Source organism: Diplotaxodon limnothrissa, linkage group LG17, assembly GCF_057381915.1.
Source record: "Diplotaxodon limnothrissa isolate DT_005_m linkage group LG17, D_limnothrissa_male_GT1.1, whole genome shotgun sequence".
Classification (NCBI taxonomy): domain Eukaryota; kingdom Metazoa; phylum Chordata; class Actinopteri; order Cichliformes; family Cichlidae; genus Diplotaxodon; species Diplotaxodon limnothrissa.
Genome location: NC_140612.1, coordinates 21,393,924 through 21,421,052, shown reverse-complemented (window position 1 = coordinate 21,421,052; position 27,129 = coordinate 21,393,924). Strand labels below are relative to the sequence as shown.

Below are 27,129 nucleotides of genomic sequence, written 5' to 3'. Positions count from 1 at the left end.
AGCAGAATTTCAATGGAGAAAAATCAAAGTGCTAAGAGTGAGTCAACTTAGTGTTTCACATGAGGAAAAAAAACTCTGTAATTTTTGATATATGAATAATGAAAGATTGACAAGAATAAGTAAAAATACTCAAATTCATGTTAATTTAACATTAATTATTACATTGTCAAAATTTGGAGGTTGAAAAAATTGTTCATTTTAATTTGACTAAGTAAAGCTGAAATTGCAGGAACGTAAATACATAATTTAAAGGATTATAACTAAGAATAAGTCATGAATTTATTTTAAATTCAACATTTACAGAAAAAAAATTCAAAATTTAGGTTGTAAAAATGAAGAATTGTAATTCTGAATTCTTCAGCTGAGACGTTGTCACATCAGCTGTCACTTGTTCCCTGCGATGAGTTTTATAAATATATATACCCAAATATTCTAAATTGTTTACATTTTAAACAGCTGCAGTTTTACTAAAGCTTTACTGCTGAAATAATATTTTCATGTAGTATTTAAGGTGAAAGTGAAGTCTGCTTTGAAAGCCACCACACATAAATCCATAATGACGGTTTCTGTTATGAATGGCGGTTTATTTTGAAAAATCATCCTAAAGAAAAAGGAAGATGTGTCCTGTTAACTAGCAGGAAAATGAAGCGAACCTGGAAGCGCAGCACGACCTGCAGTTCCTCGAACGTCCACTTTAGGTGCCACAGACGTCTCCACAACAGGAAACAAAAGGGGTTATTTTTCCACAGTTTCTGTGATTCTGTTTACAACGTTCTTCCTCTTAAAACAATGACTTTATTCTACAGTTCAACTTCACCCTTGAAATATGACTTTTATCAGATATTCTCATATTTCTTTCTAACACCTATTTTTGATATTTTTCTCGCTTTGAGGCTTCAAAACCCACATGCATCTCTCCAGAGATCACATGTAACTGATGACCAAACAGTCTGTAGTGTTATTTTTTTAGAAACATGTCAGTTTTCTGACACACTGGAGTGTTGCATGTTTCAGAACCCAAAGAAGTCCAGATCAGTAATGACCACCGGCACCAAAATCACAGTCTTCAGTCTTTTTTTGTGATGATTGAAAACAGTTTCTCTCTCACACAAAAAACACTCACACAAAATAAGGGGGAGGGGCAAGAGCCAGGGTGGGGCGGGGCTTCAGCTCAGACTCTGCTGTGAGTGGAGGACGGCCCCGGTCACAGCTGGTCTTTGTAGTAGCCAAGCTTGGCGAGGGACATTTCCCTGCGGAGCTGCATCACCTCCCAGAACATCTGTTCTGCTGCAAACACAGAGGGAGGCAGGGAGTTTAATCACACTGATATCGAGCCACCACAAGAATCCACTGGCGCGTTTCTTACCGTCCTGCTGTTTGACCAGCCCTTGGTGGATGTAGCGGATATAGGTGAAGAAGTTGCACACCGCCGTGATCTGAAGGAGAGAGGACACTGCTGAAAACACCAGTCAACAGTTTCTGAGCTTCAGGTGAAGTCATGCAAAGCTACAAAGAGTTATAGACTTAACGTATTTATTCCTTATGTTTAATGTGAGGACAGGATTACATGCTGAACTATAAGCTTAGTGATTTTGCTAAAACTTAGGTTTCTGTTAATTTAGACGATTTAAAGTATTCAGATTTATGTTCTAATTTCTCATTTACATTTAAAAAAAACACTTAAAAAAAATAAAAATCATGGAGGGAGGTTTCTAACTACAGCTCCTGTGACATTCACTTGAGGCTCCAAGTTAAAACTTTGAAGAATAAATAAACACATTTAGAGAAAACAGTTTGTGTCTCTGGATAGTTTCATCCTTTATAACAAGTGTAAGACTTAAAGTTAGAGGCATGGCTGCTTTATTTAGTCATTCTGAAAGCTCTTCATTCTTATCCTCATGCAGAGGGACTGCTCATGCAGAAGTGCAGTAACATGCACTGAATCACCTCCAGAGTTGTTTTCCTACTTTTACAGTGATGGTGGAAGAAGCTGGCAGGATTGTTTTAGTGCTCACTGAGCTTTGGAGTAATTTAGAAAATGTTCTGGCTCAGGAAAGATGGACCGGACATAAAGGGGAGGTAAAGCTTTCAGGTGTGAGTGGATGGCTGGGTGTTACACTCACTCTGTATCTACAGTAGGGAGACACGTAGTAATAGCTGGACGAATCTCCAAACTTGATTCTGTGCTTGCAGGTTTTGGTCTGACCGCTCAGGGCACATTTTCTACCAGATGGACATAAACAAAAACAAACAAAGAAAAAAAAAAAAACATGAGTTAGCTGTTACTTTAACAGGAAGAAACAAAAAAACTCCTACAAAGCAGAAACTACACAGGAGCAAAACTAACACGGCTTGAGGCAGCAAAGGAGGAGAAGAGGACGACAGGATGGCTTTGACATCCTGAACAGAAGTTTAGAAGGAGGGAATAAGTTAGCAGGAGGGTTTGGAAGAGCCGGATGAAGGTGGGGAGCAACTGAGGAGAGGCTAAAGAAAGGGAAAAAGCTAATGGGGGAGAGAGTCAGACTTACGTGACGAGCTCAGACCTGCGCCCACTAGAGGAGGAAATCGGAAGATGGAGATGTGATGATGAAGGAGTGAAAGCTCAATGCAGGGGAGAAAGTGTGTGCGTGTGTTTGAGTTCAAGTGTGTGCACGTGCTCACTTTGGTCCTCCACACTCCACCGCCGATGCTTTGACCACAGGCAGCGGCTGGAAGCCGACCGGTTCCACACTCAGTGTGTTCTGCTCCACGGCCTCTAAGATGGCCGAACCCAGCTGGGGGAGAGGAGAGGAGGGCATTAACGGACACAGGAGGTATCAGAATCTTTCTGATTCATGTCAACATGCATCTCCAGGGGACTCAGAGCGGCCCCGGCTTTTCCCTGGGATTTTCTAAACCCTGCACATTTGTCAACTGCACTTTTTTAAACAATCAAATCAAACGCATACCGAGACAAACCGGGTGAAGCCTTTTCCAGCTGGCAGAGGGCGAGCACGGGGCACGCCTTGCCAGGTCGCCACCCACTCACGCTCAAATCTTCTTACTGTGAGGCAACAGTGTCCCCAGAAGGCAGATGCACGCACCTTTAACGAACTTTTTGCAGCTTTGTCTACAGAAACCTAACATCTTTTAATCATCTGAGCTAAACAGTGACTGAGTTTGTGAGATCAGATCAGAAGTTTTAAACCTTCTAAACATTTTGACCTTCACAACAAAAAAAACTGAAATGATAATATCAGTGCTGAAATCTCAGATGGGTGCATGTTTGCATGTCTTTCTACTCCTAATAAAGCGCTTTTAAGAGTTCGGGAGGTCGTCATGTACCTCGCTCTTGTTGAAGGTCAAGCAGGGGTAGATGTCCTCACGGTAAATTCTCTCCAGAAAGCTGCAGCTTCGGTCGAACGTCGGCTCCTCCTTCCATGCCTTGAACTCGCTGAACAGCTGACCGTCCACCTGCAAGTCAGAAACTACATGCAGTCTCATCATCGGCTGTTAAAGAAAAAGCTCTGGGAGCGTGAGCACTCCTCCTCCTGCTGCACCTCTTACCTCCCGACACTCGCGTACAATGGGCTGCGTGGCCGACGGGTCGGGCTGAGTCCCCAGCATGGCGGAGGAGGTGCTCTTGTTCCTGCTGTGGCCCTTCCTGAAGGGAGTCTTCACGCCTCCTCCTGTTCCCACAGAGGGAAGCTCACCCACCGGGGAGGTCGGGGAGGAGAGCACGAGAGTCTTCAGAGCCTGAACCTCCGCCTGGAGGACGTCGATCTGAAGAAAGAAACAGAAATCCTCAGAGTAAGCAGGTAAACAGTCTGGTCTGATGTGGAGTGGTGAGGTCTCACCTTGCCCAGAGCTTCTTTCAGCTGTTTTTCAGCATTTGCCTGTTTGACGTTTGCTTCTCTCACCATTTTGTGAGCCTCCTGGAAAACACACAGACGGTGAATCAGCAGCTAAACGAGCTCAGTGCAACTGAAATATCATAAATAAACTCAAAAACACAGAACAGGAACATAAAGGTAATCTGCATTTACAGACACGCACAAGCACACAGAGTCCCAACACCTCCTGCAAGAGAAAGCCAAGAGTGAACGAGAGCACGGAGGAAGAGGAGTTGGAGCAGCACGTTTTCAGGGCTCGCCGGACAGATTCATTCAGCACAGACACATCGGCTCTGGACCTCACATGTCACAGGAGACACTCGTGGAAACATTCTTAGGTTTTTAGCATTGTGCCTCGATCTGTGGTCGAGTTTGAGCTTTTCAGCAGGGCTATCTGTTGTTAGGCAAAAAGGCTGCACTTCATTTTTAACATAATACAACACAAAAGCTAGACTGAACAAAAATGATAATTTAACTTTATTCTCATCAAATTCAATTATCTGCCCATATTTAGAGGAAACTTGCGATGCCTGATGGGTGACAAAACTAAATGTTTAGAGTTCACCTAAAAGCTTTGTTAAACCCGTCACACCTCTTTCACACTGCCTGTGTCAATCACTCATATTCTTTCTGTCCGGTGCCTCAGGAGGAAGAGGAGGAAAGGAAACAGGAAGTAGAGGACACAGACGTAGGGTAGGTGGACCGACCTGGAAGAGACTGGCGGTGAGCTCCTCCAGCTCCTGGCCGAGCTGATCTCTGACTTTAGACAACCTCTCACACTCCTCATCCTTCAACAGCAGCTCCTTCCACACACACACACGCACAGCAACACAATAGAAAGACAACCAAATGAACATGTGGAAATGAAAGCATGTCGACAAACGAACAAAGAGATGAAGAAATTAAAATAAGTGAAACATGTTTAACGCAAAAAATCATTTAAAACATGCTTTTAAATAAAACTCTGAAAATTACACGATATCGCTCTAAAGTAATGAACGCTGTGGTGAGATGTAGTGAATACACACACACAAATACACACACACACACACACAAACATAAAGGAACGCAGTAACATTCGTCTTGTTGCGTGGCAGTAACGTCCCTCAGTTACTCAGAAAAACCTCAAACATTCCTCCAGGAACTATTTTCTTTTTTATTTCCAGTCTGAAGAAGCACACAGTAAATTACAGCTCAGCTGAGGCAAGACGTGATCATTGTTTACATCCTGTCGTCACAGTAAACGGGCACTGCCTCCTGCACTGTGGCTAAGATCTGGTAGAAATAAAATAAATCCTAATGAAAGTGCCAAAGCAGACGTCTGTGGATTTTATTGTATTTATTTCTTGAATTACGGTTTCATAATTTCTGAAGACTGCCCATCTTTAAATGATTTCTTTCATCTTTTTTCTGTCCTCTCTCATGTCTCTGCTCTTGATCTTATTTCTTTTGTCTCTCCTGACAAAAGCATCCCTGAGTTTGGGGTGAACGGTTCCTTCAAAGCTTAAAAACACGAGAACTTGAGTTAAAGTCATGATTAGGTCACTTTCAGGTCAGATTAGTCTGGGGGAAGCTGACGTTGTGATGTCTTCTGCGTGATGAAGACATAACCCTAAGTGAGCGCACCCTACCCTCTGAGCCTTGGCGAGCTCCTCCTTCAGCCTCTCATATCCTTTCTCTCGGACCTCCATCACCGACGGGCTGCGCAGCCGTGACAGGCTGTCGCTCAGAGCACCACACTCCTCCCCATCCTCTCCGGACATGAACTCGGCCGACTCTGCCTCCAGGCCTGGCACGCTGTGCGGGGAAACAGCACGGGTGAGTTACGGATTACGGCTCATCGATTGGGTGCAGGCGCCTGTGTTTTTGTTACCTTCCATTGTGGCTGTGCCGCGGTGCCGAGTACACCGGCTGAGTGGGCAGCTGATCTGCTCGCAGTGAGGTGGGGAGGCCCGGAGGAGGCGCTCCCAGAGAGTGGGTGCGATATAGAGAAGTGGGCGGGGTGGTGTGACGGATGGCCGGGCGCTGATCCGATTGGTTCTGCAGGGCAAACACAAGCAGTCAGGGTGACACAAATTCCAGAACAGTGAGTTTATGATATTTCATCTTCACGCACAAACACACAATGAACTTTTCCACACAGGACACAAAAAAATCCTCGACAGCGAAGGGTTGTTTTTTTTTTTTTTTTAAATCATGCACAAGAGAAGACTTGGAGGCTGCGCAGATTTCTAAAAACAAAAACATTTTTATACCCGATGAACGATGAACTACGAGAGTGGACCTCCTGAAACGTGAAGCATGCAGGGAGCTAACGGGAACGGCTGGAGCTCCGACCTTACCTGAAGGTCAGGTGTGGTGGGCGAGGCCAGATTCACCTCGTGGAACCCCTCCAGAGTCTCTGCATTGTTCTGACCGCTGCTGCAGGCCATAGCAACTGCTCTCAGACATCATACACTCTGAACAGACACACACACACAGAGCCGTGAGTCGTGTGAAAGCTGCAGCAGTCTCGCTTCAGTAGACTGCAGATGGAGAATTGGTGACTAACAGCGGGGGGGACCCAAAAAACAGGCTTCAAAAGATGTTTGTTGGTGAATTAGCAGCCGTCAGCGCTCTACTCGCTGCAAGTTTGCAATTAAAAAGTTTCTCGTTAACGCAGACAAATACAAAAGTCTTTCAAATGGATCCTTTATGTCCAGTTTATGCGAAGCTTGTAAGAGGCAGTGGTGGTCTGAAATTCAGCTGATTCTGTATGTGCTCCTGCAAACAGGTTCACGACTACACCCCCACAAAATAAAATACCATCTACCCGCAAAAAAAAAAAGAAAAAAAAAGTAACAGTCTGGCACTCTGTTTGCTGCCCCAGCTGGACACATAGAGTACTGCGGCATGCATAATTCAAATCACCACCTCAGAATTAAAGAAAACATCAGTGTGTTTTAATCTTGTGATTATTTTTCATGTGAAACCCTGAAACTGTCAAACTCTTGCAGGTGAGTTCAGGTGTTAAATTCAGAGGTGTTAAACTTAAGGTGAGCACAGAGAAGCCTTTTCAGCAGATTAATGAGGAAACAAAATCTGCATGGTGCTCACAGCAGAAACAGCCTTGGACCTTATTAACGGCTGTTTGATGACCTGAAGAAATAATAAAATAAAAAAATTATTTGGGTTTTTTTTAAACAGGCTAACACGCTCGGTGAAAGTGTCTCAGATCTCAAATTGTTTTCTGTTCACTGTACCATGGTGCAGCTGTGGATGGAGAAATCTGGAGGTTCAGTGGAGGCCCAAGGACAGGCAGTCAGTAAAACTCAGGTGAAGGAGTGACTCAGCACACGCCAACAGGAAAAGACTGTCCTGTACCTGAAAAACAGGGAAAGAGGCACAGAGACAGGTTAGTTTTACTTTCTGCTGTGAGTGAGTTTAAAATATTTGTCTTGGTAACCGATCCTAAAGATCATCAGGCTTAGAAGTCACTCTGTCTTTTAAATATCCACTAAATGCCTTTATTTTTAATGGTATTTTTAAAATCCTTAAATGAACCCCTACTACTCCTCAAAGAAAAAAAAAACTGGAGGTAGCAAGAGCTCAGGCACTTTTTGCAGTCCAAGACTTGCCTGAGCCAGCAGCAGCTCCAGGTGAGCTAACATTAGCTGGTTTATGGATGCTGACTCGTAACATTTAGAGAGAATGAGGCGATCCCTGCATTTACCGTTTTACTGTCCGGATTCCAAACCTTAAATGAGAGCCGAGCTGAGTGGGCAGAAATTTCAACAGTAATTAATCTCACAGGCGGAAACAGGAGATGTCTTTGCCCCAGACTTCACCTGTCAGGCTGCTGAACTGCTGATTTCAAGGAGGGTTTGTGTGTTTTTCAGTTTCTTAAGAAACATTATAATCGTCGTTTTATTGATTCCTGCACAGTTTTCATTAAACTCCAGGTCTGAACACAGTGTACAGACATCACTCATGGTTTCAGCATGACAGCACAGGAGCTCAGTGGGACACTCTCTTGGATTTCGAAGCCAGTGTTTCCATCCCTAATTGAGACGTATCCACACAATAACTCACAATAACGCCTTTTAATTTAAACTGAAGCTTTTTTAAAATGATTTCCCTTTCTCCACTGAGCATTAGTTAGTAAGTAAGTAAGTAAACTTTATTTATTAAGTGCTTTTCACAGACAGGCAATCACAAAGCGCTGTACACAAATATTAAAATAAACAATAAAATCAATAGACATTATATACAATGTAAAAGATCAAATGTAAATAATGTAAAAAAATAAATAAATAAATATATATATATATATAAAAAATATGTAGATCAACAAAAGGCTTGTTTGAACAGAAGAGTTTTTTAACTGTTTTTTAAAAGAATCCACAGAGTCAAGCAAACGTAATTGTAGTGGTAAACTGTTCCACAGCCTTGGTGCAACAGACTGAAAGGCTCTGTCCCCTTTTGTCTTTGTTGCAGGTTTCACACCAATAAAAACACCAAGCTCACTGCACTGGTAGAAAATAAAGCCAAACTGCCAAAAATACTGCCAGGGAGACATTAGGCTGAAGTACACCTGTGAAGCAAACATAATTTACTCATCCTTAATGTCTGACTGCTCTCTCAGTCCCTGCACTGTCATGACCAGACACATGACCCCACGTCACGGACTGTTATTCCTCAAACGTCTATATACAGCAATGTGTGTTCACAAGATTTTCAGTAAACTTGATCTCTGACCTTGAGGTCAATGTCCATGAGTTTCAGCTCGCCTAAGATTTCTAGTAGACGCTCCTACACCAATCTTGAGTCATCGCTGCCCGCCCGGGTTATGACAGGACACCATCAGCCTTCAGGCTTAGGAGTAAAAACTGCAGTTCCTCTGACATCCACTTGAGGCCGCCTCCAATGCTGAGTCAGTTCCCATAGACTCCGATGTTAAAGCAGGTGGTACAAATGTGCTACCACAGGCTGAAGGCTGTCTAACTGACAGTCCCTGAACTCGACCTCTGGACTGTTTGTGCTGTTGGCACTTTTCATACTGGATTATCTGGCTAGTAATGAGGCGTCCTGCATTTTGGTGAGTGAAATTTTAGTCTTCCTCATCAGGAAGCATTACAATTACTTGACTGTATGTGTCAATCCTGCACCTCGTCCCTCTGAGCCTGGTCTGATGGCAGTAGCACTGCTGCTTCACTGCGATAAACAGGACATTTTAACCTTGGAGGCAACCTCAAGTGGCCGTTAGAGGAACTGCAGTTTTTGGCACCAACACATTGGTGCCAAGTCCAAACAGAAAACTCATATTTTAAAGCTTGCTAATCTTTAAATCTCTGAGCTAGAAATGGTAGCAAGGACCAACAAGACTTCACACACCAAGCTCAACAAGCCAAAACACCACCACCAAAGAAAAACAGCACTGTATTTCAAACATCTTCCGGTTAGACATTAGTTCGTCTTTCATCTGCCAGCACTATGATACAAAGTCCACCTGAACTTGCCGTTTTCAAGTAGGGAGCGGGCACGAGGTGGGCCTCTTGCAAGTTTAACCCATGCAGCTCCCTTATCTTCCAGTAATGTGGAGTTATTACTGCATTTCCTCCACAAACTGCCCAAAGTTAATGTACAGCTCATGAATAGGGATGGGTACCGGTATCAGAACTGTATGGGTATGTCAGAACCGGTGCTGACATAAACTGTAGTAACCAGACCGAAAAGCAGCGCACATTCTGGTGCTTTATTTCGGTGCTTTTTTTCCTGAGATGTCATACACTTTGGATTCTAGCCAATCATTTTACCTTTGCAAGCGTAGTAGGCGGGCCCAGGTACGTACGTTCTTTTAGAGCAGAGCTACAGATTAAAAATGCCCAAGGCGAAGCGGTCAAAAGTCTGGCTGTACTTCACAGCAAAAGATGCAAACTCAGCAGCCAACAACAAGTGCTTTACGCTGATACTGTGCAAAGGAGGTAACACCTCGAATCTGATGAAACACCTGGCAACGTATGGCATTTTGTTAAAAGCCGAGAAATGCACCGTATTTGATAGCTTGCTGCGAGACCTCACACCGTGCACATCTACTGCGGGTGTGGTGCCTGTTATCGGACCCGGAGTTAGCAACATCCCCCAAGAACCCGAAGACGAGAGTCCTGGCCCCTAGCCCTGCCAGTGTAGCAGAAATGATGACGGATGATGATGGCAGCAGCAGCCGTTCTTCTCTGCGTGAGTAGCTTAATGTTGTTCGTGTGTAATTTACGTTGAGTAGGCTAACCACGTTCTTACATTAATGCACATAAGGTGAACTAGCAAACATCGTCGTAGTTACATGCGGCTGTCTTCTTGTTTGATGGCAGATACTCCCTTCACCCTGGCCAAAAAGGCTGAAATGACCAAAGAAAAAGTGGGAAACGGCTAAACACTTAGACAAAATTGGTGTTTTTTCCATTGATTAAGCACTGCTTCCAGCCAAGAGTGATACCATATATGCCCTATAGCTGCAGAAAAGGCTAACATTGTTATCTTTTTACAAAAAAAACAGCTAAACATAAGAGGTTTTTGGACAAAGTTTGTGTTCTTCATTCTTTAAGCACCGGTTCGAGCACCGTTTAAGCACCGGCACCGTTTCAAAAGTACCGGTTTGGTACTGGTATCGGATAAAACCTAAACGATACCCATCCCTACTCATGAAGGCTGGAGTCAAAGTTCAGCAGGCAGGCAAGAAGTTCCCTCTGAAACTTCATACCCGAGTTACTATATCATTAACCAGCATCACCGTGATGTGCTCTCAAAGTAATTAATTACTTCTTTGTCTCTCTCCTTTGCTTTGCATACCTCAGCAGAGTGGCTGAACAGCACACCGGTCACACCTGCTCCACCTGGTGTGTGTGTGTTCAGTGGGTGTGTCCTCCTCTGATGAATGTAAACACAAAGAGAGACTTAAGGACAAATAAAGCTGCTGTCACTCCCTCGCTGTATTTTAAGAGCATGCTGAGTGAGTACTTTGTTTCTCCGTCAGTATCATCATGTCATCTCTTCTTCTGCGCCCGTCATTAGGCCTGATTAGGGGTTTTGTTCCCGCCGCAGTGAGGCATGCTGGGAAATGATCCTCAGCTGTGACGCCGTGTCTCGGACTCTGTTAACGTTGAGTTGTGTCATTGTTTGGTCCGAGTTTCACTGATGCTGGAATGCAGCTGACAGCAGGCATTAATGTTGCATTCAAGGCCAATCAGACATCAGACTACAAAAAACTGCTGATGATACCTGATATGAATGAATCTCCTGTTTCCTCTTGTGCGGTTTGTTGAGGAGGTTTGTGGTTTCAAACTAGGGGCACGGAAATCAGCAAGTAATGTCAGATTATGATATATCTGTCTGAGGTTAAAGAGCCAAATTCCACAAACCAATCACAACTTCCGACCAACAAAGAGAGTTAAAACAATCAAATACTGTGAAAGATGCTGATTTTAGATCATTTAAGGTATTTTGGTTTAATTATTTATCCCATAAAATATTAATATAAAAGAAAGAAAGAAAGAAAGAAAGAAAGAAAGAAAGAAAGAAAGCTCACGTCTGACAGTGTGCCGCTAGAAAAACACATCGGCAAAAACTCATCCAGGATGTATGACACATGGTGATGGACATCAACACACACAGGTGAAACCCCACCTTCATTAAAAACAACCTGACTCCTCTTCCCTGCCTGCCTGTCGCCATAGAGACCAGTCCTACAGAGCTTGGCGTGGTAACCCGACACGTCGCGCAAGGATCTGGTTACTCGGGCCGGCCGATGAAGGCTCATCCTGTGTCTCAGCAGGCAGCGTTTACACGAATCCCAAACAGCTCGACTGACCACAACAATGAAAAGCTCACCATCAACGGATTATGGTGACAAATGGGTCAAAATAAAGGTGTCGGGGCTCTGTGGCACTGACCAGCATTTATCATTTAACACAGAGAAGAGCAGGTGAACGGCATCCTTTAATACATCTCCAAAAAATAAGAGCGTGACACAGACAGTCATTGGAGGAATACCTGCTTCACCAAACATACGACAACCAGGCCTGACAGAAACTTCTGTGTGCTTACAGATGTGTACAGGTAATGGTTGTTCCCATAATTAGATGTATCAACTGAATTATCAGGATTTAAAGACTGAGCAGAACAAGCCAGACGTTAAAATCCTTTTGGGGTCTGTTCAATAATAGGATTAAGCCTGGAGATTCTTATACTTACCCCTCGATATATAAAGTGCAAAGGGAGGTCAGTTTGCATTCATTTACTGGTAATTATTCACACATTTTACTACATTTTAATTTTTTTTAATTATTTGGCAATTTAAAAATAAATCATTTCCAGCTTCTTTTTTTCCTAAAATTGGAAATGTGATTTTTTTTTCCAAAAATTGAACTTTTTTCTAGTGAATTTACAGGGTTTCGCTTATAAATTTATTTAAGCAGCAAATTTAGATTTTTTTTTTTAATCGTTTCACTTTCTCTGTGTGAAGTTGGCAGCTTTTCTTCATAGATTTTTTTTATTGCAGATATACTTATTTGGGTTTTTTTGGCCAGTTTGTCTCGTAAATTTTCCTATTTTGCCCACAAAATTGCAATTTTTTTCACTTTTTTGTCACAATTTTTTCACTTGGAAATTTGCCAGTTTATTCTCATAAAATTTCCTCCTAGATGTACCATTTTTTCTTTGAAAATTTGCCAGCTTTTCCTGATAATTTTCCTCATCTCTTGCCATAAATGTGGCAGGTGTTTTCTTCTTTATTTGTACTGTTTTTTTCTCATTAATCTGCCAGGTTTTTATTTTTTCTGAGCCCTGGGGTTTCCTCTTCTTACCTTCAGTGGTCCTGACACACTGTAGTACTTCAGAGAAACCTGATACCAAGCTCAGTGATATTTGTGCAGCATGTGCACAAATGTCACCTGTAGGGCTGCTCAATTAATCGAATTTTAATCACGATTACGATCTGGGCTTTCAACGATCATTAAAAATGACTGAGCCGATTATTAGCCCCTCCCTCATTTATCCGCGACACCTTAAAGGCCGTCTGTGAAAATATTGTCGGGCATAAACCGGTCCGTGGCGCAAAAAAGGGTGGAGACCGCTGATTAAGAGGACCCGAGGGAAGCTCGGAAAGCTAAGCAGAAGTTATTTGGAGAGGAGAGTGACTGCCGTTGGTTGAAAAGAGTTTAAAAAAAAAAAAAAAACTTCAGTGGTGTTGCACACTATTTTATATTATTTTTTTAAAGTCATTGTTAACCCTTTAAAGCCGGTCAGAGCAGCACGCTCCGTTTTGCGTAACTATTTTTAAATCCCTGTAGAACCTGGACCGTGTAAGCTAGCGCAATAATTTGTTTTGCATATGAAACCGGAGGAGTTGTACTTACATCTGATGCCATCAGCTTGTCCTCGGTCACGGTTTCGTTCCACATATAGCTTTGCAAAAATTGCATAAAAAGCGCTTGCAGGAACAAAAACATAATATTCCAGAAACACGCTTTGCCGTTCCTATCAGCTGTTCGTAACACTTCCCACAGTAAAATGATGCACATGCTGTTTTCTTTGCAAATTTGCATCATAGGATTGTTTTTTGTTTTTCCTGCAGTATATAAAAATTGGTGTATCTCCAAAATAAAACTATGAAGACACTCAAAATAAATTTCCTGTGGTGGGAAACTATTTTTTTGCAACTTTATTGTATTTAAAGTTTTGAGGGATAAACCTCTTAAATTTCTCCAAGTAGAAATATATGTAAACAAAACAAAAGCGATTTTCAATTTTTTTTGTAGTTTATTGCACTTTTTTGCAATTTATGTAATTACTATGGACTTAATGCATACATATTATTAAAATATGGGCTATAACAGTTGTATTGATGTATAGCAACTTGAAATGCTCCCACAAATGGCACTACAGCATGTAAAAAGAATAATATAAGCTCTGGTGGACTTGGTTCTATGGTAGGTCTTAAAGGGTTAAATAAATATCGTCAAATAATCGTGATCTCAATTTCAGTGAAAATAATCGTGATTATCATTTTTGCCATAATCGAGCAGCCCTAGTCACCTGAGTTTACACCTGCAACAGCGTCTCTGCTCATTAACCCGACCTCCAGCTCTCCCTGCACCCCGCTTACAGTGTCACCTGTACGCTTGAGGTCACTCTTCCAGGTAAGGTACTCCTGCTCTCAGGTGGTGCCTTGTGGACAACTAGCACTGGATTAGCCGCGGATAGCACGTTACGTGATGTTACCTATCATGCTAATGCATTAATACGTGAGCACCTGCGGTGGCTTAAGTTAGAGAGCTAAGGACTGTCACCTGACGCCGTCTGAAAGATGCATGACAGCGGCGTCTTTGCGCGGAGCTTCGGGTTTCGCTGCTACATCGGGCTAAGGATTAGCTGAGCAGCTAACGTTTGCTGGCCAATTACTTGACATTAGTAAGAGGGTGAGTGTGGGCACAGGTGTGTTAAAAACACGGAAATAAAGCACATGACAAGAAGAGAACTACTAAAAAACCAAAAACCCAAACACATCCGTCTTTCTCATTCAGTAAACATCAGGGAATCGCTTGCAGAGGGAAACCCTGCTTCCATTATCGGCCACTGCTCTAAGCCTGGCCAGGGCTGGCTAATTTCATTCATTACATAAAACAGATGAATGCACGGATTTATGAAACTGCGGATTCGCTTTAAAACTCAGAAAACTGAGTGAGTGACGGAGTGATGCTGAGGGAGAAGAGAAACGCTGTCCGATAATGGGCGCATCGATGCTTTTTGTATATAGCACTTAAGCTAGCGGTGCTGAGCAAGTTCGCTTAACTCAGCGACTCACGGATTAAAATAAAAACCGTAACGAGGCCTTAAAGGTGTACTCACCGGACCCCCGCGTGCATAGCAGCCCAGTCGGTCAGTCTGCCTCACGGTAACGTGCCGAAACAGCCCGAAAAACAGACAAACAAACAGAGAGACACTCACCGGAGCGGCTGTTGACGCAGAGCGGAGCTCCAACTGACGGAAGGTACGTTCACGGTCCGCTGGGAAACCACAGAGCCACCAAGCAGTTCGTCACAGAGCAGTCCGTGCAGAGAGCAGGAATTCATTACTCGGCATTAGGCCCATGAACAAATAAAATGACATTACATTTAATTTAATTGTAAAAAAAAGAAAAGAGAGAGAGAGAGAGCTCGTGAAAGAGGAAACAAATAAAGACTAAGAAAAATGCATTCAAATTAATATGTAGCTCAAAAAGTCTGGACTTGTGAACTAAAAGTTGTAAAATAAAATAATTATAATAATAATTAAATAAATAAAATATTGTGCTTGGACAGAGAAATAATATTCTGAGATAATAAAAATTCAGATTTATGCAACTAAAGGCACAATATATGAAATGTATCATAAAATAAAAATATAGCTCAGTGAGGGGAATAATGCTTTACGATAGTTAAATTGTTGTTCAATTTACGATGTTAAAGTTGTGAAAACATAAAATGAATAATCAAATAAAATAAACACACGCAGTAATTATTTTTTTAATTAATTTAAAAATGTAGTAGGAGCGAGATAATATTCAGAGACAAAAATCCAAGTTTATTAAGTTTAAGTTGTAATAAACAAAATTGAACGTACTACCACTACTACTACTACTACTACTACTACTACTAATAATAATAATAATAATTTGTAGCTGGGAATGGGGATAGCATTTCCTGAAGGTCCCTGAGTATGAGATTAAATTTGTAAAATGAACAAATAGGTGGTATATTCCTTGAGATTAAGGTCTCCAGTGGTTTTAATCTTTAAATGTTCAATTCATTCCAGTCTGAGAGGCTGTGTGTGAGGATGAAGATAAACAGTGAAGTGAACATGTGAACAGTGATAAACAGTGAAGAAGAATTAAAAGCCACCAGGGGGCAAACAAGTCCCATTTTTCCAAGTTTAAAGACACGCTATGTTTTGTTGTGGGTGCGCACTTCCAGCACACGGAGACGCGAAGAATGCTTCCTCGGGTCTCTGGAGCTGTCCTCTATTAGATCCTGTTTCCTCGAGACTGCACATGTTCGCCCTCTTCTCAAACATACTGGTCCAGCTTTGTGGAAAATAACTGGTGGCACAAAGTCTGGCTTTTACCACAAAAACTCTTTATGACCAATAAAGGACGTTTCTTTTAAAATGCTTCATAGGTTCTATCCAACTAACCACTACCATCAGAGACTTGAAGGTGATATCAATTTAAATTGTTCTTTTTGTGGAACCGATAGGAAACAGTGGTTCATAAATTCAAGTTCTCCGTTTACTTTTGTATATAATGCAAAATATTTACTCAATAATGGACAATAAGAATTAAAAAGCCTCGATCACCTTTTTAAACATTATACTTGTATAATTGAGTGTGTTAGAACGATTTTAAAGCTCTGGCATTTTGTGTTTGAGTTTTTTTTTTTTTCCGTTTATTTTCTTAGTGCTCCTTTTTGTGTTGTTGTCAGCCAGTCTATATAAAGTTTGGGGGGGGGGAATCAGGGTACTCAAAACCTGAGTAATCTGCAAGTTACAGTTACTCAGTGAGCAGCACAGCGAGTCCCGTCGGTGACGTCATATTACGTTTTATGACTGTGGAGCTAAATTTAAGTATTTTACACACAATTTGGATTCTTTAGTGTAAAACGGCGACACATTCTCCGGAGGAGTCAGTTAATATGTCACTCTGTAACTGTGTAATGTGGAGATATGATATAGATATATAAAGATGCAGATTCAGGGAGCTGGCTGATCTATATTTGATGTAAACTGTTTCTATTGTTCTTCTATTGTCCCAAAAGAATAACAGGAATGTGATGCGTTCAGTTACATGTCAAAACTAAACGAAACGAAACAAAGCTCACATGTCCTACTGCTTCTGAACCCATCCCTATGATACTCTGAGGTGTGTATGTGTGTGTGTGTAATATATTTCCACTGTGTCACACACCTGAATAAACCACACACACACCCTTCTGGGGGTGGAGTTTCCCCCGTGTTTTTAAGTAATGCGTAACGAGCCGAATGGTGTCATTACGCACACGGAGCTCGGACTATCGTTTCCAGCCAGATTAGAGGCTGATGTTGCTGCCTTCTCTGTGAAGGAGGAAAGTCATCTGTCCAGTTTCCTGTTTGAACTTCAGAATGATTAGTGCGAGGATTTTATGGGTAAGTTTCACTTTCCTGCATTTCACCGCATTTAGTTTTTTTTTTTTTTTTGGGGGGGGGGGTTGTTTTGTTTTTTGTCCAGGTGTAAAATGGAAAAGAACGTTTTCTAAGGCAAATTTATTTTTTAGTGATTGTCTGATAGATGTTTAAGGTTAAAATGCAATACACTGAAGACACTTCAGAATATATGGACAGACTTCCTATAAGAATGAGAGACACATGTAAAGCCTGTTTTATCAGTTTGTGACGATCTCGTGAAAACTGAAAGGATTCACTGTTAATAATCATTTCCATGAGCAGGGATGTGTGCATAAAAGTATGTATTATTCGTTATCCTTTAAAGGAAAAGTTAAGTTCACGAGTAATTAAAAATGTGCTGTATTTCAAATGTTGAAAGTAAAGATCATTTACAGCATGTCAGTGTAAAAAAACATTAAAAAATAGTCGTTTACATCAATTTATCAATAATCATGGAGAAATGTAAATAAACCAAAGAAAATCTAAAGATGCTTAAAAATAATGGACTCAGGAGAAATATTAATATTGATAACAGAGGAATGAGTGCGCGTAACTGCCTGGGCTTGGTTTCATTCATAACTGTGCAGTAACACTCCTCTGTGTTTCATCATTGACTCACCATTTAACACCTACAAGTCCTGAGCCAGAGCAACCCAGCTGCTCCCTAACTGTGACCATGAAATTATTCTAGATTAGAAGGATACATATTTTATCTAATCAAAAAAAAAGAAGAAGAAAGTAGAAGTCTTTATAAAATAACAATAATAGCTTAACAGTGGTGGAAAGAGAACAGTCTGGGTTCAAGTAGTCAAGACTTAAACAGAAGTACCATTGCAGTGTTTTTAATTTTTTATCTAAGGTTTTTGGCAGTTAACCCAACAATGATATTCAGAATGAGCCTGTGCCTCACGATTGAACACTTTCAATCTGAGTTATGTTGATTTGGGGGTTTTCTTTACACAACTTGGAGATAAATTGGTTCATAATTGATCTCCACACCTGCAGATCCGGTTTAGCTGTGTGACAGGTAACAAAGTGTTGTGCTTGTACTAAACCTAATGCCCTGCTGAGCTGTGACTGAGGACCCATGTGAACCCGGGCTGGTTTCAGACCCAGATTCATTCACTGTGACCGCCTCATCTATACTTAGATTTTTCTTGGCCCTCCGGCCACTTCCTCATTTCTGTCTTTTCAAACTCATCAAGCAGCATTTCTCTTTGTTCTTGTCATGAGCGCGGCATCAAGCAGGAATGTGTCGGCCGAGAAGCTCGTTGGTTTCGGCTCTGCGATCCTGTTCTGCAGCTTCCTGCTCTCGGTTAACTGGTCCATCAGGTGCTGTGGACTAAATTTACCCTTGTGCTCCGTTACGTTCCTGAGGGAAACACTACATTTATCCGACAGGTTTTTAATGCCGTTGAAGATTAATCCAGCTCTTTATGACCTTACAACAAGAAAACTGCTGCTTTCTGCAACTGCTGCCAACTATTTAAAAAATCTGTAACCTGTAAACTGAGGGCTTTACAAATAAATTTACAAATGCAAGCATACTTTATTCATCTTAATATAGTTTTGTCTCGCAGTCTTTAAATCTTACATTTTATTGCTTCTTTATTGGGCCAAATGTAAATCTGCTACAAACTTGATGTAGAAATCTTGCATGTAATAACAAAACCAGGTGGCTGAAGGATATTTTTATTGATTATACAGCAGCAGTAGCACCTAAGAAGTTGCGAGTAATTTTAAAACCTCCCTTCTTGGTTTGAGGCCAAAATATGTAAACATGTCCAATATTTCACAAAAAATCCAAACATTTACCCCCCCACCCCCACCCACCCAAAAAAAAGCACAACCCTTGATATGTATCTATGTCAAGCCAACTGCACTATCAATACTCTTTCATTCTAGAGCAGCTGTTTTAGCTCCTCCCCTTTAAGCCAACTTCATTCTGATTGGCTGCAGCTCATACTCCTGATATCACATGGAGCCAGGAGCAAAAAAAACAGCTTGACACTGAGCCTTCAGTGAAGTCTAAAGCCTGAGCTGACATGCTCTCCTCTGTGTCTGCAGACTCTCGTTCAGATGCAGATTAGATGATTCTACAGAGCAGAACCAGACATGGACTTCCGTCTGCAGGAAAAATCTCACCTCTACTACAAGGTCAATGGGAGCTCCAGACCAGGCGTGAGTACTCAAAAACCACTCTGGTTTACTCACAGCTGAGTTTTTTGTTGCTTCTCTGTAATTTAGCACACATTCTTATGAGCAAACCGACACAGGAAACAGGCTAAAACTAAACAGATTTGGGGGGTTTTTTTTGGTTTTTTAATTAAAGCAATTGTAATAACTTTGTTACCACAAGAGAAGTCAGGGAAGGGGGGAAAGTCCCATTAGAGTTTTTAATCTGTCAAAACCTGGTGACATGAAACAACAGTTTTTCTATCTTAAAGAAGAATCGGTCCATTGAGTAGTTCAGTTGTGTCCATGGGGCAATAGTCCCCTGTGTCAGCCTTCAGCATAAGGGTAACCTGCTCAACCAGAAGAGGTCTTACTGTCTGGGTTTTTTTTTTTTTTTTTGTATTTTGCCCCTGAACAACTAACAGAGGAACAAAAGGAGCATGGCTTTGCAGCCAAGTTGAATTGAAATAAAACTGGAGGTCACTCTGATCTTGGCTGTTATCTCTGCACAGGGACAGATGTAGATGTCTAACGTTCTCTTAGGGAATCAGCAATATCAGTCTTCCTGTTGGTAAAACAGTCATTTTGGAGCTATTTTTCAACTATAAAAGACCACCAGCCTTTAGAAAAAGCTGCTAATTGGCTCCTGCACGAGTATTCCCCTGTGTGGTCAATAGCGGGTCACATCATGGCAGAGAAAAGAGCAGTCCTGTTCTTTTTGTCCTATTAACCACAGCAAACAGAGTCTGCGTATCAGGTGAACACCCAATTGTTCAAGCTGCATTTTCACGCTGGATAAGGCCTCGACGTCATGTTTACACAACGCAGCCAGTCATTTCAGAAGCTAGGAAGCTACACCTGCCTAACAACTTAATCCCTTCACATGCCTCAGGGATGAGATTCATTATCAGCACATGACACAGCCGAACCGGTTAAGCTGCAGTTTTTTAGGTCCTGAGCTGCTTCGCTACAATGGACGACTTTCATGGCAGCTGAAACCAGCAGATCTGCATATTTGTCTCTTATTAGTTTCACGAGGGTGTTGCTGCAGGTGTCTCGGTAATCTGGTCGTAGCACTTTTCATTTCAACTGCAACCTGAAGGTCATTACCTTCACAGAGAACAAATAAGGTGTAAAAGTCCTGCTGTCCACTTTTCAGAGCAGTGGTACTCACGTGTAAGTCCTGGGTCATGAATCCCAGTTCAGTAATTAAGATGTCTCAATTCAGATTTTTTTGTGTTTGAGTTTTCTTTGCGAAGTCAAGTTTGTAGAAACACTGAACATTTGAACCAGCGAAAGTCACGGGTGACACGTGCAAAAATCAGTTTTATTGAAGAGCTTTGAAAGAAAATAGAGTTTAGACTCTTTCATAGAGTTGCCAGCTGTAATTTAAAATGATAACGAACCACTTTGTTCACATAACAAGGCTTTTTTTCTTATTTATTTTTTAAGTCCATTACACATTGTGTCAGGGGATCCCCTAAAGCCATGTGGTTTGGTTTAAATAGGTGGCCTCGATCCTATCAGGACCACAGAAAGACCTCAGCAAAATCAGCGGCCACTGCCACTGAGTGCTGTCACTGGATACCCTGCTGTGGTGGTTCTGAGTATGTGGAGGTGAAGAGGAAGAGGTGAGGGAGCCGTCCAGCAGGAGAGAGAGGGAGGGCCAGCTGAGCCAGAAACAGGGTGGGAAAAGAAGTCTGGAAGAACAAACAAGTCTGTGTTCCCTCTACACATGCCTACTGTGTGAGAGTCATACCTGGAACGTTCGCACCCATATATGTGGAGCTCAGTGATGAGGAGACATAAGCAGCACCACAGCAGGCCTTTTTGTCTTGTTTTGCATTAAGAACAATAATCAGTCTTTTTTCAGTATGTTTCAGTCATAAACAGGAAAATGGGCAGATGTAGTGACTGTGAGGTCACAGGCAGGTTTGAGAAATTCTGCGAAACCCTCAAGTCAAGCCTTTTTGCCATTGTTGCACACCTGGGAGCATATTTGGATAATCCACCTTTCTGACTCTTCTGATTCTTGGAAACTAGAGCAGAGCACATATGAAAGTCAGCCTGCTGGCTGCAGGAAAGAACTCAGCTTTAAGGCCCTTTTAAAAAAAAAAATTGTATATTTAGAGAAACATTCAACTTTGATATCTTCAAAACTGAACACATGCCTAGATTTGAACTTACCGTAAATGGAAAAAGAGCTGCTGTGCTAGTGCCAAACTAAACAAAGTGGAGGTATTTTCTGCAGAGAAGAGGAATAAAAGCAATACTGAATATGTGTGTGTGTGCATGAGCGGCAGGCAGAAAGAACAAGGTGGATAAATTTAAATACCCGAGAGTCAATCATCCGCAGCAACGGACAGTGCACAGGAGAGGTGAAGAAGAGAGTGCAGGCCGAGTGGATTGGTGAAGACAAGTGTGACAGAATTATTAGCGAGAGTGAACAGGAAGGTTTAACACATGGTAGTGAGACCTGTAATGTTTGGTTTGGAGACAGTGCACTAACAAAATGACAGGTGGTGTCTGGCAATCCCGCCTCCTCAATTTCTGCCATGAAGCCAAGATGACTGCTGAAAAAAAAATCAGCCAATGTGTTCTTTTCATTGGTCAGCAGGGGGCGAGTGGGAAAATGACTCTCAGCTCTCTTGCCCTTTGACCTCAGTAAAATGATATCCTGATAGCTTTACTAGCTCAGTCACTAGTTTGAGGTAATATTAAATAAATCCTGAAATCCAGTTAGTAAATTATCGTCATTATTAGAGTAACACTTCATAAATAGATCTGCAGTGAATCTATGTAAAGGCTACGGCGTAGCTCATGCACGTGGCCAACACCATTACCTGCATTTATCTATGTGTAGTCGCTTGCAAGCACATGAGGTGCAGATACATTTTTACAGAAGCACAGGTCAGGTGACGGTGAACCAATAACATTTATCACTGAATCATGAAGAATAAAAAAGGATGATTCAGCAAATACTCGCTTGTTCTATTTAAAAATGTTTCAAAATGTCAAAATCTTTTTTTCATACTTTGTATGTACTTTCACATACAGGAAGTACACAAATATTTTTGCACACTAAAACAAACAAGAACAAGAAAAATGGTGTGTAAAGTGTTTAAATCAGAAACCCAGAGTGCCTCCCTCTTAAGTGGCAACCTTCAAATCTTCCCCTCCCTTTATAAATAGTGGAGAAACCTCTCTCTGTGTGTGCTACAGTGATTCACAGTAACCTGACTCTTTAACCTTTGAGGCAAAAATGTTAAGGAACAAAGAAGACATAGCAGAAATGTTTTATATCTCTTCACAGGATGATCAAGACCTGAGTCAAGAGGAGCAGGACTGCATCCAGTTCTTTGAGAAAACCATTGATTCGCTGGAGGCAAGTTTAGAGGAGGACGACTGGAGGCTTGTGCGAGCAAGGCCCTTTGAAAACGCCACTCAAGAGGTCACTAGACCTGTGGCTATGAGCGCCAACCCCTACGATACCAACCCCAAAGATCACGATATTATTGACTTGGTCCACAAGGAAGCAGATTCGGTGCACTCTAAAGAGCCGATCTTCAGTCCCAACCATCGAGGTAGCGTACAGCAGTTGGCGTTTGTGTTCGGGGTAGTCAGTTACAATATTTAAAATTGTTTATGTAGATGAAGCAGATTATTAAATTACATCTCTAAACTACTAAATCACAGTGACTGAAACTTCTTCAATTTGTTTCTACCAGGCTTTCAGAATATGGTGCCACCCCCTGAAAGCCACTTTGAGACAAAGCCAAGGCACAATCCGATGGACAGCTTGCCTTCAGAGTACAACCCTCCCCTCCCGAGTGGCATGTCCGGGCAGACGAACACACCCTACCACCCGGCAGGCAGTGTCCCCACCCCCGTGCTGATTGCCAAGAAGATAGCTGAGAACCAGTCCGGAGGAACAGCTAACTTCCTTCCTTCACTCCACCACCTCAGCGTGGATGAAAAGCCAAGCACAGATCATCCAGTGAAGCAGGGTCCTCCTACATCTGCCAAGCCTACCCACTACCCTGACAACATCAACATGATCGTTGGCAGCAAGGACCGTCAAAACCAGCCACCACCTAATGTGAGCATCCAGGAGAAACAGGCGCATATGCTGGCAAACCTAGGTATGAATCAACCTCTGCTGCAGGACGATTCTCTACACATTGTAGGGAAGAAGCCTCGAAATGTTCCTACTCGCAGCATTTCCTTCAGTGACCCCACACCAGACAAATCTAGAATGGAGGCCCTGTCTAAGCTAGGCCTAACCAGAAATCGAGCTATGTCTGGGGGTATGCCAGTCCAAATCACCCCTAACATTACCCCGCTGGTTCCTCTTACAAGTGCAGGCAGCAGTCCCACACCACTGGAGGCTCATCATCCAACAACAACTGAGACTGGGCCCAAATCGCCCAAAGCCCATGTCACTACCCCACCTCAGACCCTGATTCATGCTGACAGGAAACCTGAGGTTCGGAGGACATCTTCCTCTAGGAGCAATGACGACAGAAACCCCCAACCAAGCCTGTCGCGTCCAGCTGTTGCACAGAGCAGCTCCTATCCACCTCCTGTGGAAAACAAAGTATCCATCCCCCAGCAGCCATCTGAGGTGACCTCGTTGGCACTTAACAGCTACGGAGGAAAATCCATCGTGGTCCACCCTTCTGTTGGTTCCAAGAGTGAATCTGCACCCTCAACAACAAGCCATGAACCCAGAACCCACGCTTCTGCACTCTCCAACCCCAGTGATCCCAACACCTACGGGGGAAAGAGCAAAGTCATGACCCCCGGTTCCCTATCTGGCTCCAGGACCGAGCTTCCCGACATCCTTAGCTCACACATGGACAGGGGTCAAACCTTGCCCTACAAATCAGAGCTGCTGCAGCCCGAGCACAACAGCTACGGAGGAAGGAGCCGAAACTTCAACCCAGTCACCGGCTTATATCGCACTTCAGAAAACCCAGCAAGGGGTTCCAAACCTCCAGCCCCAACACCGGCCCCGAGACCTCCTCGGCACATTGTTCCCCAGAAACCTGCGACGTCCTTGTCCGCAGACAACAGGCGAAGATCCAACTCGATGTTCCGTCCCCAAGGCATCACGGTGCAGTTTTCTGGTCGAGGGGAGATGAATGAATCACGCAGAGAGGCACTGAGGAAACTGGGGTTGCTGAAAAAGTCTTGATGAACTCTTGTTTGTTTTCTGGATTTATCCTCAGTTTTTACCTGCTGGTGGAGGTTGTTTCGTTATAGCTCCCTCTATTGAGTGGATAAAGACAGACTTTTACAGATTTACAGATAGACAGTGCAGCTGAGCTAAACTGCTTTAAATCTCTCCAAAAAGTTTGGAAAAAAACATTTATTTAGCTTCCTGTCTCAGCTTTGTTTGTGACACGAGTCCGATTGTGAATGTCCAGAGTTTTTTTAGCCTTTTTACCAAAAGCATTAGTTTAATCTGGAGGCTCTCAAGCCTCTTTGGATTTAAGGTTGGATAGATTTTCACTGGGATTTTTTTTTCTGTTTAAAACTTGGATTCTCAGACTGTGAAGTCTTTATCACCTCTGTTACACGGGAGCCTTTTTCTTGTTTTCACTGGTTTTCTTTACTGACTTTGGACATTTTTTCTAGTCAGTGGTATGTTAGTGTGTATTTGTTTTTCCAGTTAAAAGCACTTTTTCTTTTTTTTTAAAAAAACTTCTAATATAATCAGCACTAAAGAGCAAAAAGGGATCTTATGTATGGGACTAACAAAGAAAAGATGCTGTTTCCTTGAAGATGAGGAGCCGAGCCGAGCAGGGGGATATTTTTACTCCAATGAACAAACCTCCCACACCAAACCACAGACTGGTGGTCTGGGTTTGAGGGCAGGACTTTTACTTTTTTACTACACAGAGGGAATACTTTAAAAACTGCTCTTTAGGGATGGGTGTGCACATAGCATTGGACAAAACACGAGCACTAAAACCACACAGTCTAGAAATACATCCTCGATATGTTGTTTCTGACATTTGAAAATGTGTTATTTAACTCTGTGTGCGTGTGTGTGCGCGTGTGTGTGTGTGTGTGTGTGTGTGTGTGTGTATGTGTTTATCAAGACTCCGGCCTCTGTAGTTTACCTACAGTAACTTTTGAAGTATATATTTTATAAACTTATGTTTACAGACTCCGGTTCTCTGTAGTTCAGCTACAGTCATGTTGAAGTATCTAATGGTGCATACCTGCAGTATGGAGCTACTTTATGAGGAAATGTTCCTGTGAAGTGGTCACGTCTGCACAGATTAGGGATAAAAAGTGCCTCTTGTGTGGTTAAAGGGAAGCTGAGCGGCCATGTGAAAGTTGCTGCTATAACTGAACAGCCTGGTGTTCTTTCTGATTGTTGAAATATCCACATTATAAACTGTACATAGTCCATCTGCTCGAATATTTGCACCCATTAAACTGAACAATCTTACATCTGTCTGCATGTTTTGTCTGTTTTGTCCTGATTAACTGGGGAATGTGAAAAAGAAGCAGCTGTTTAATGACTGGGTAGTTTCAGCTGAGAGGAGGTTTTTTTTTTAGTTTTTTTTTTTAGGATTTTACCCATCAAAGCTGCACAGCCTCTTTGAAACCATAGAAGACTCAAAGGTACCTCATTTGCACTTGTAGCCAACATGGAAGCCGTATTGGTACAGCATGTCTACTAGAGCAGGAAATCTTGACAGTTTTCCAGCTTTTAAGTTGTTAACATGAGCTTAACTCCTCGTTTTCTTTCCTTAGATGTTAATTTGCAGGACTGTGCAGCGTCCATGATTCAGAGCCTTCTTTAGCAGCAATAACTTGAAGTAAATATGTGACTGTATGTATGACTTTATCAGCCTCTCACATAGCTGTGGAGGAATATTTGCCCTTTCTTCTTTATAGCATTGCTTCAGGTCATTGAGGTTTGCAAGATTTGTTTATGCACATCTCTGAAGGTCACACCACAGCATTTAATCAGGTTCAGCTCTGGACTGACCATTGTAGCACTGTGAATCTTTTTTTCTCTCTTCTGTAGATTTCCTGCTGTTTTGGAGCTTTAAGACGTCACAGAGATGGATATCCCTAATATGGTAATCTCAGACACACAGGCCCCACCTATCTGTAGTTTTAAAACTTTCTATTGTGAGGGTCAGCCAATCAGAGAGCTGGTGATGTATTACATCTAAAAACTTTGGATTGCTCCTTTTTATAGTGCATTGCAGCACCTCGAGCCCCTCCCTGTTCATGTTTTATTGTGGAAGGACTTTCTGACCCATTTTCCACATTTCACACTGGGCTGCTTGTGTTTTAAACAGTAGCAACACTAAAGAAGCTGTCTGGACTGCAGACTCTTACATAAGCCTTTGACACAGAGGCTTTCATTCCTGAGGGGTGTGTGTGTGTGTGTGTGTGAGAGAGAGAGAGAGGGGGGGGTATATGCAGCGTCAGTGGCAGTGCCCAAGATGACTGATATTCTGCCTTTATTGCCATTGTTTCTCTTAATGAGCATGCTTGCCCATCTCTGTGGGCACTGTGTTCATATTTAACTTTAACACATTTATTACATTGGTGCTCACATTGTGCACGTTCTCCAGTCAGGTTGAGCTGAATGAACATTAACAAACGCGACATTTATGCCCGCCCCAGATGTGACCTCGGCACCGCGTCACATAGGAAAACAACCCTAAACAACCGGTGTTTGTTCCCTCTGCAAACACCGGACCACTGGAAGCACCGAAGAAACAGATGATCAGACTTTTTTTTTTTTAAAATGGACACTTGTGTAACTGAAAAAAGTAACTAAGCCTTTAAGATGAATACTTCCCCTCTTGATTCTCCCTGCTTGCTGTCCGCCTGCAGC

The 27,129-nt window shown here is 42.3% G+C and overlaps 2 protein-coding genes across 4 annotated transcripts; one reads left to right on the top strand and one right to left on the bottom strand.

Moving 5' to 3' along the window:
• Positions 1-464: 464 nt before the first annotated feature.
• On the bottom strand, positions 465-14,886 carry rab3ip (RAB3A interacting protein (rabin3)). Of its 2 annotated transcripts, XM_085375782.1 has the most exons (13): positions 14,853-14,886; positions 7,115-7,235; positions 6,215-6,331; positions 5,746-5,912; positions 5,504-5,669; positions 4,580-4,675; positions 3,837-3,914; positions 3,547-3,762; positions 3,325-3,453; positions 2,662-2,774; positions 2,124-2,223; positions 1,367-1,436; positions 465-1,287 (listed from the first exon to the last, which is right to left on the bottom strand). In XM_085375782.1, exons 3-13 carry the CDS (start codon positions 6,302-6,304, stop codon positions 1,205-1,207), a joined length of 1,308 nt encoding a protein of 435 aa, XP_085231908.1. In that variant the 5' UTR covers positions 6,305-6,331; positions 7,115-7,235; positions 14,853-14,886; the 3' UTR covers positions 465-1,204. The 2 variants fall into 2 exon arrangements, with proteins under 2 accessions (XP_085231908.1, XP_085231909.1); XM_085375783.1 differs by lacking the exon at positions 4,580-4,675.
• Positions 14,887-19,196: 4,310 nt separating this feature from the next.
• Positions 19,197-24,453, top strand: proser2 (proline and serine rich 2). Of its 2 annotated transcripts, XM_085376666.1 has the most exons (4): positions 19,197-19,262; positions 22,570-22,840; positions 22,985-23,398; positions 23,615-24,453. In XM_085376666.1, the coding sequence occupies exons 1-4, from the start codon at positions 19,197-19,199 to the stop codon at positions 24,451-24,453; spliced, it is 1,590 nt and encodes a 529-aa protein (XP_085232792.1). The 2 variants fall into 2 exon arrangements, with proteins under 2 accessions (XP_085232792.1, XP_085232791.1); XM_085376665.1 differs by having other exon boundaries at positions 22,985-24,453.
• Positions 24,454-27,129: the final 2,676 nt, after the last annotated feature.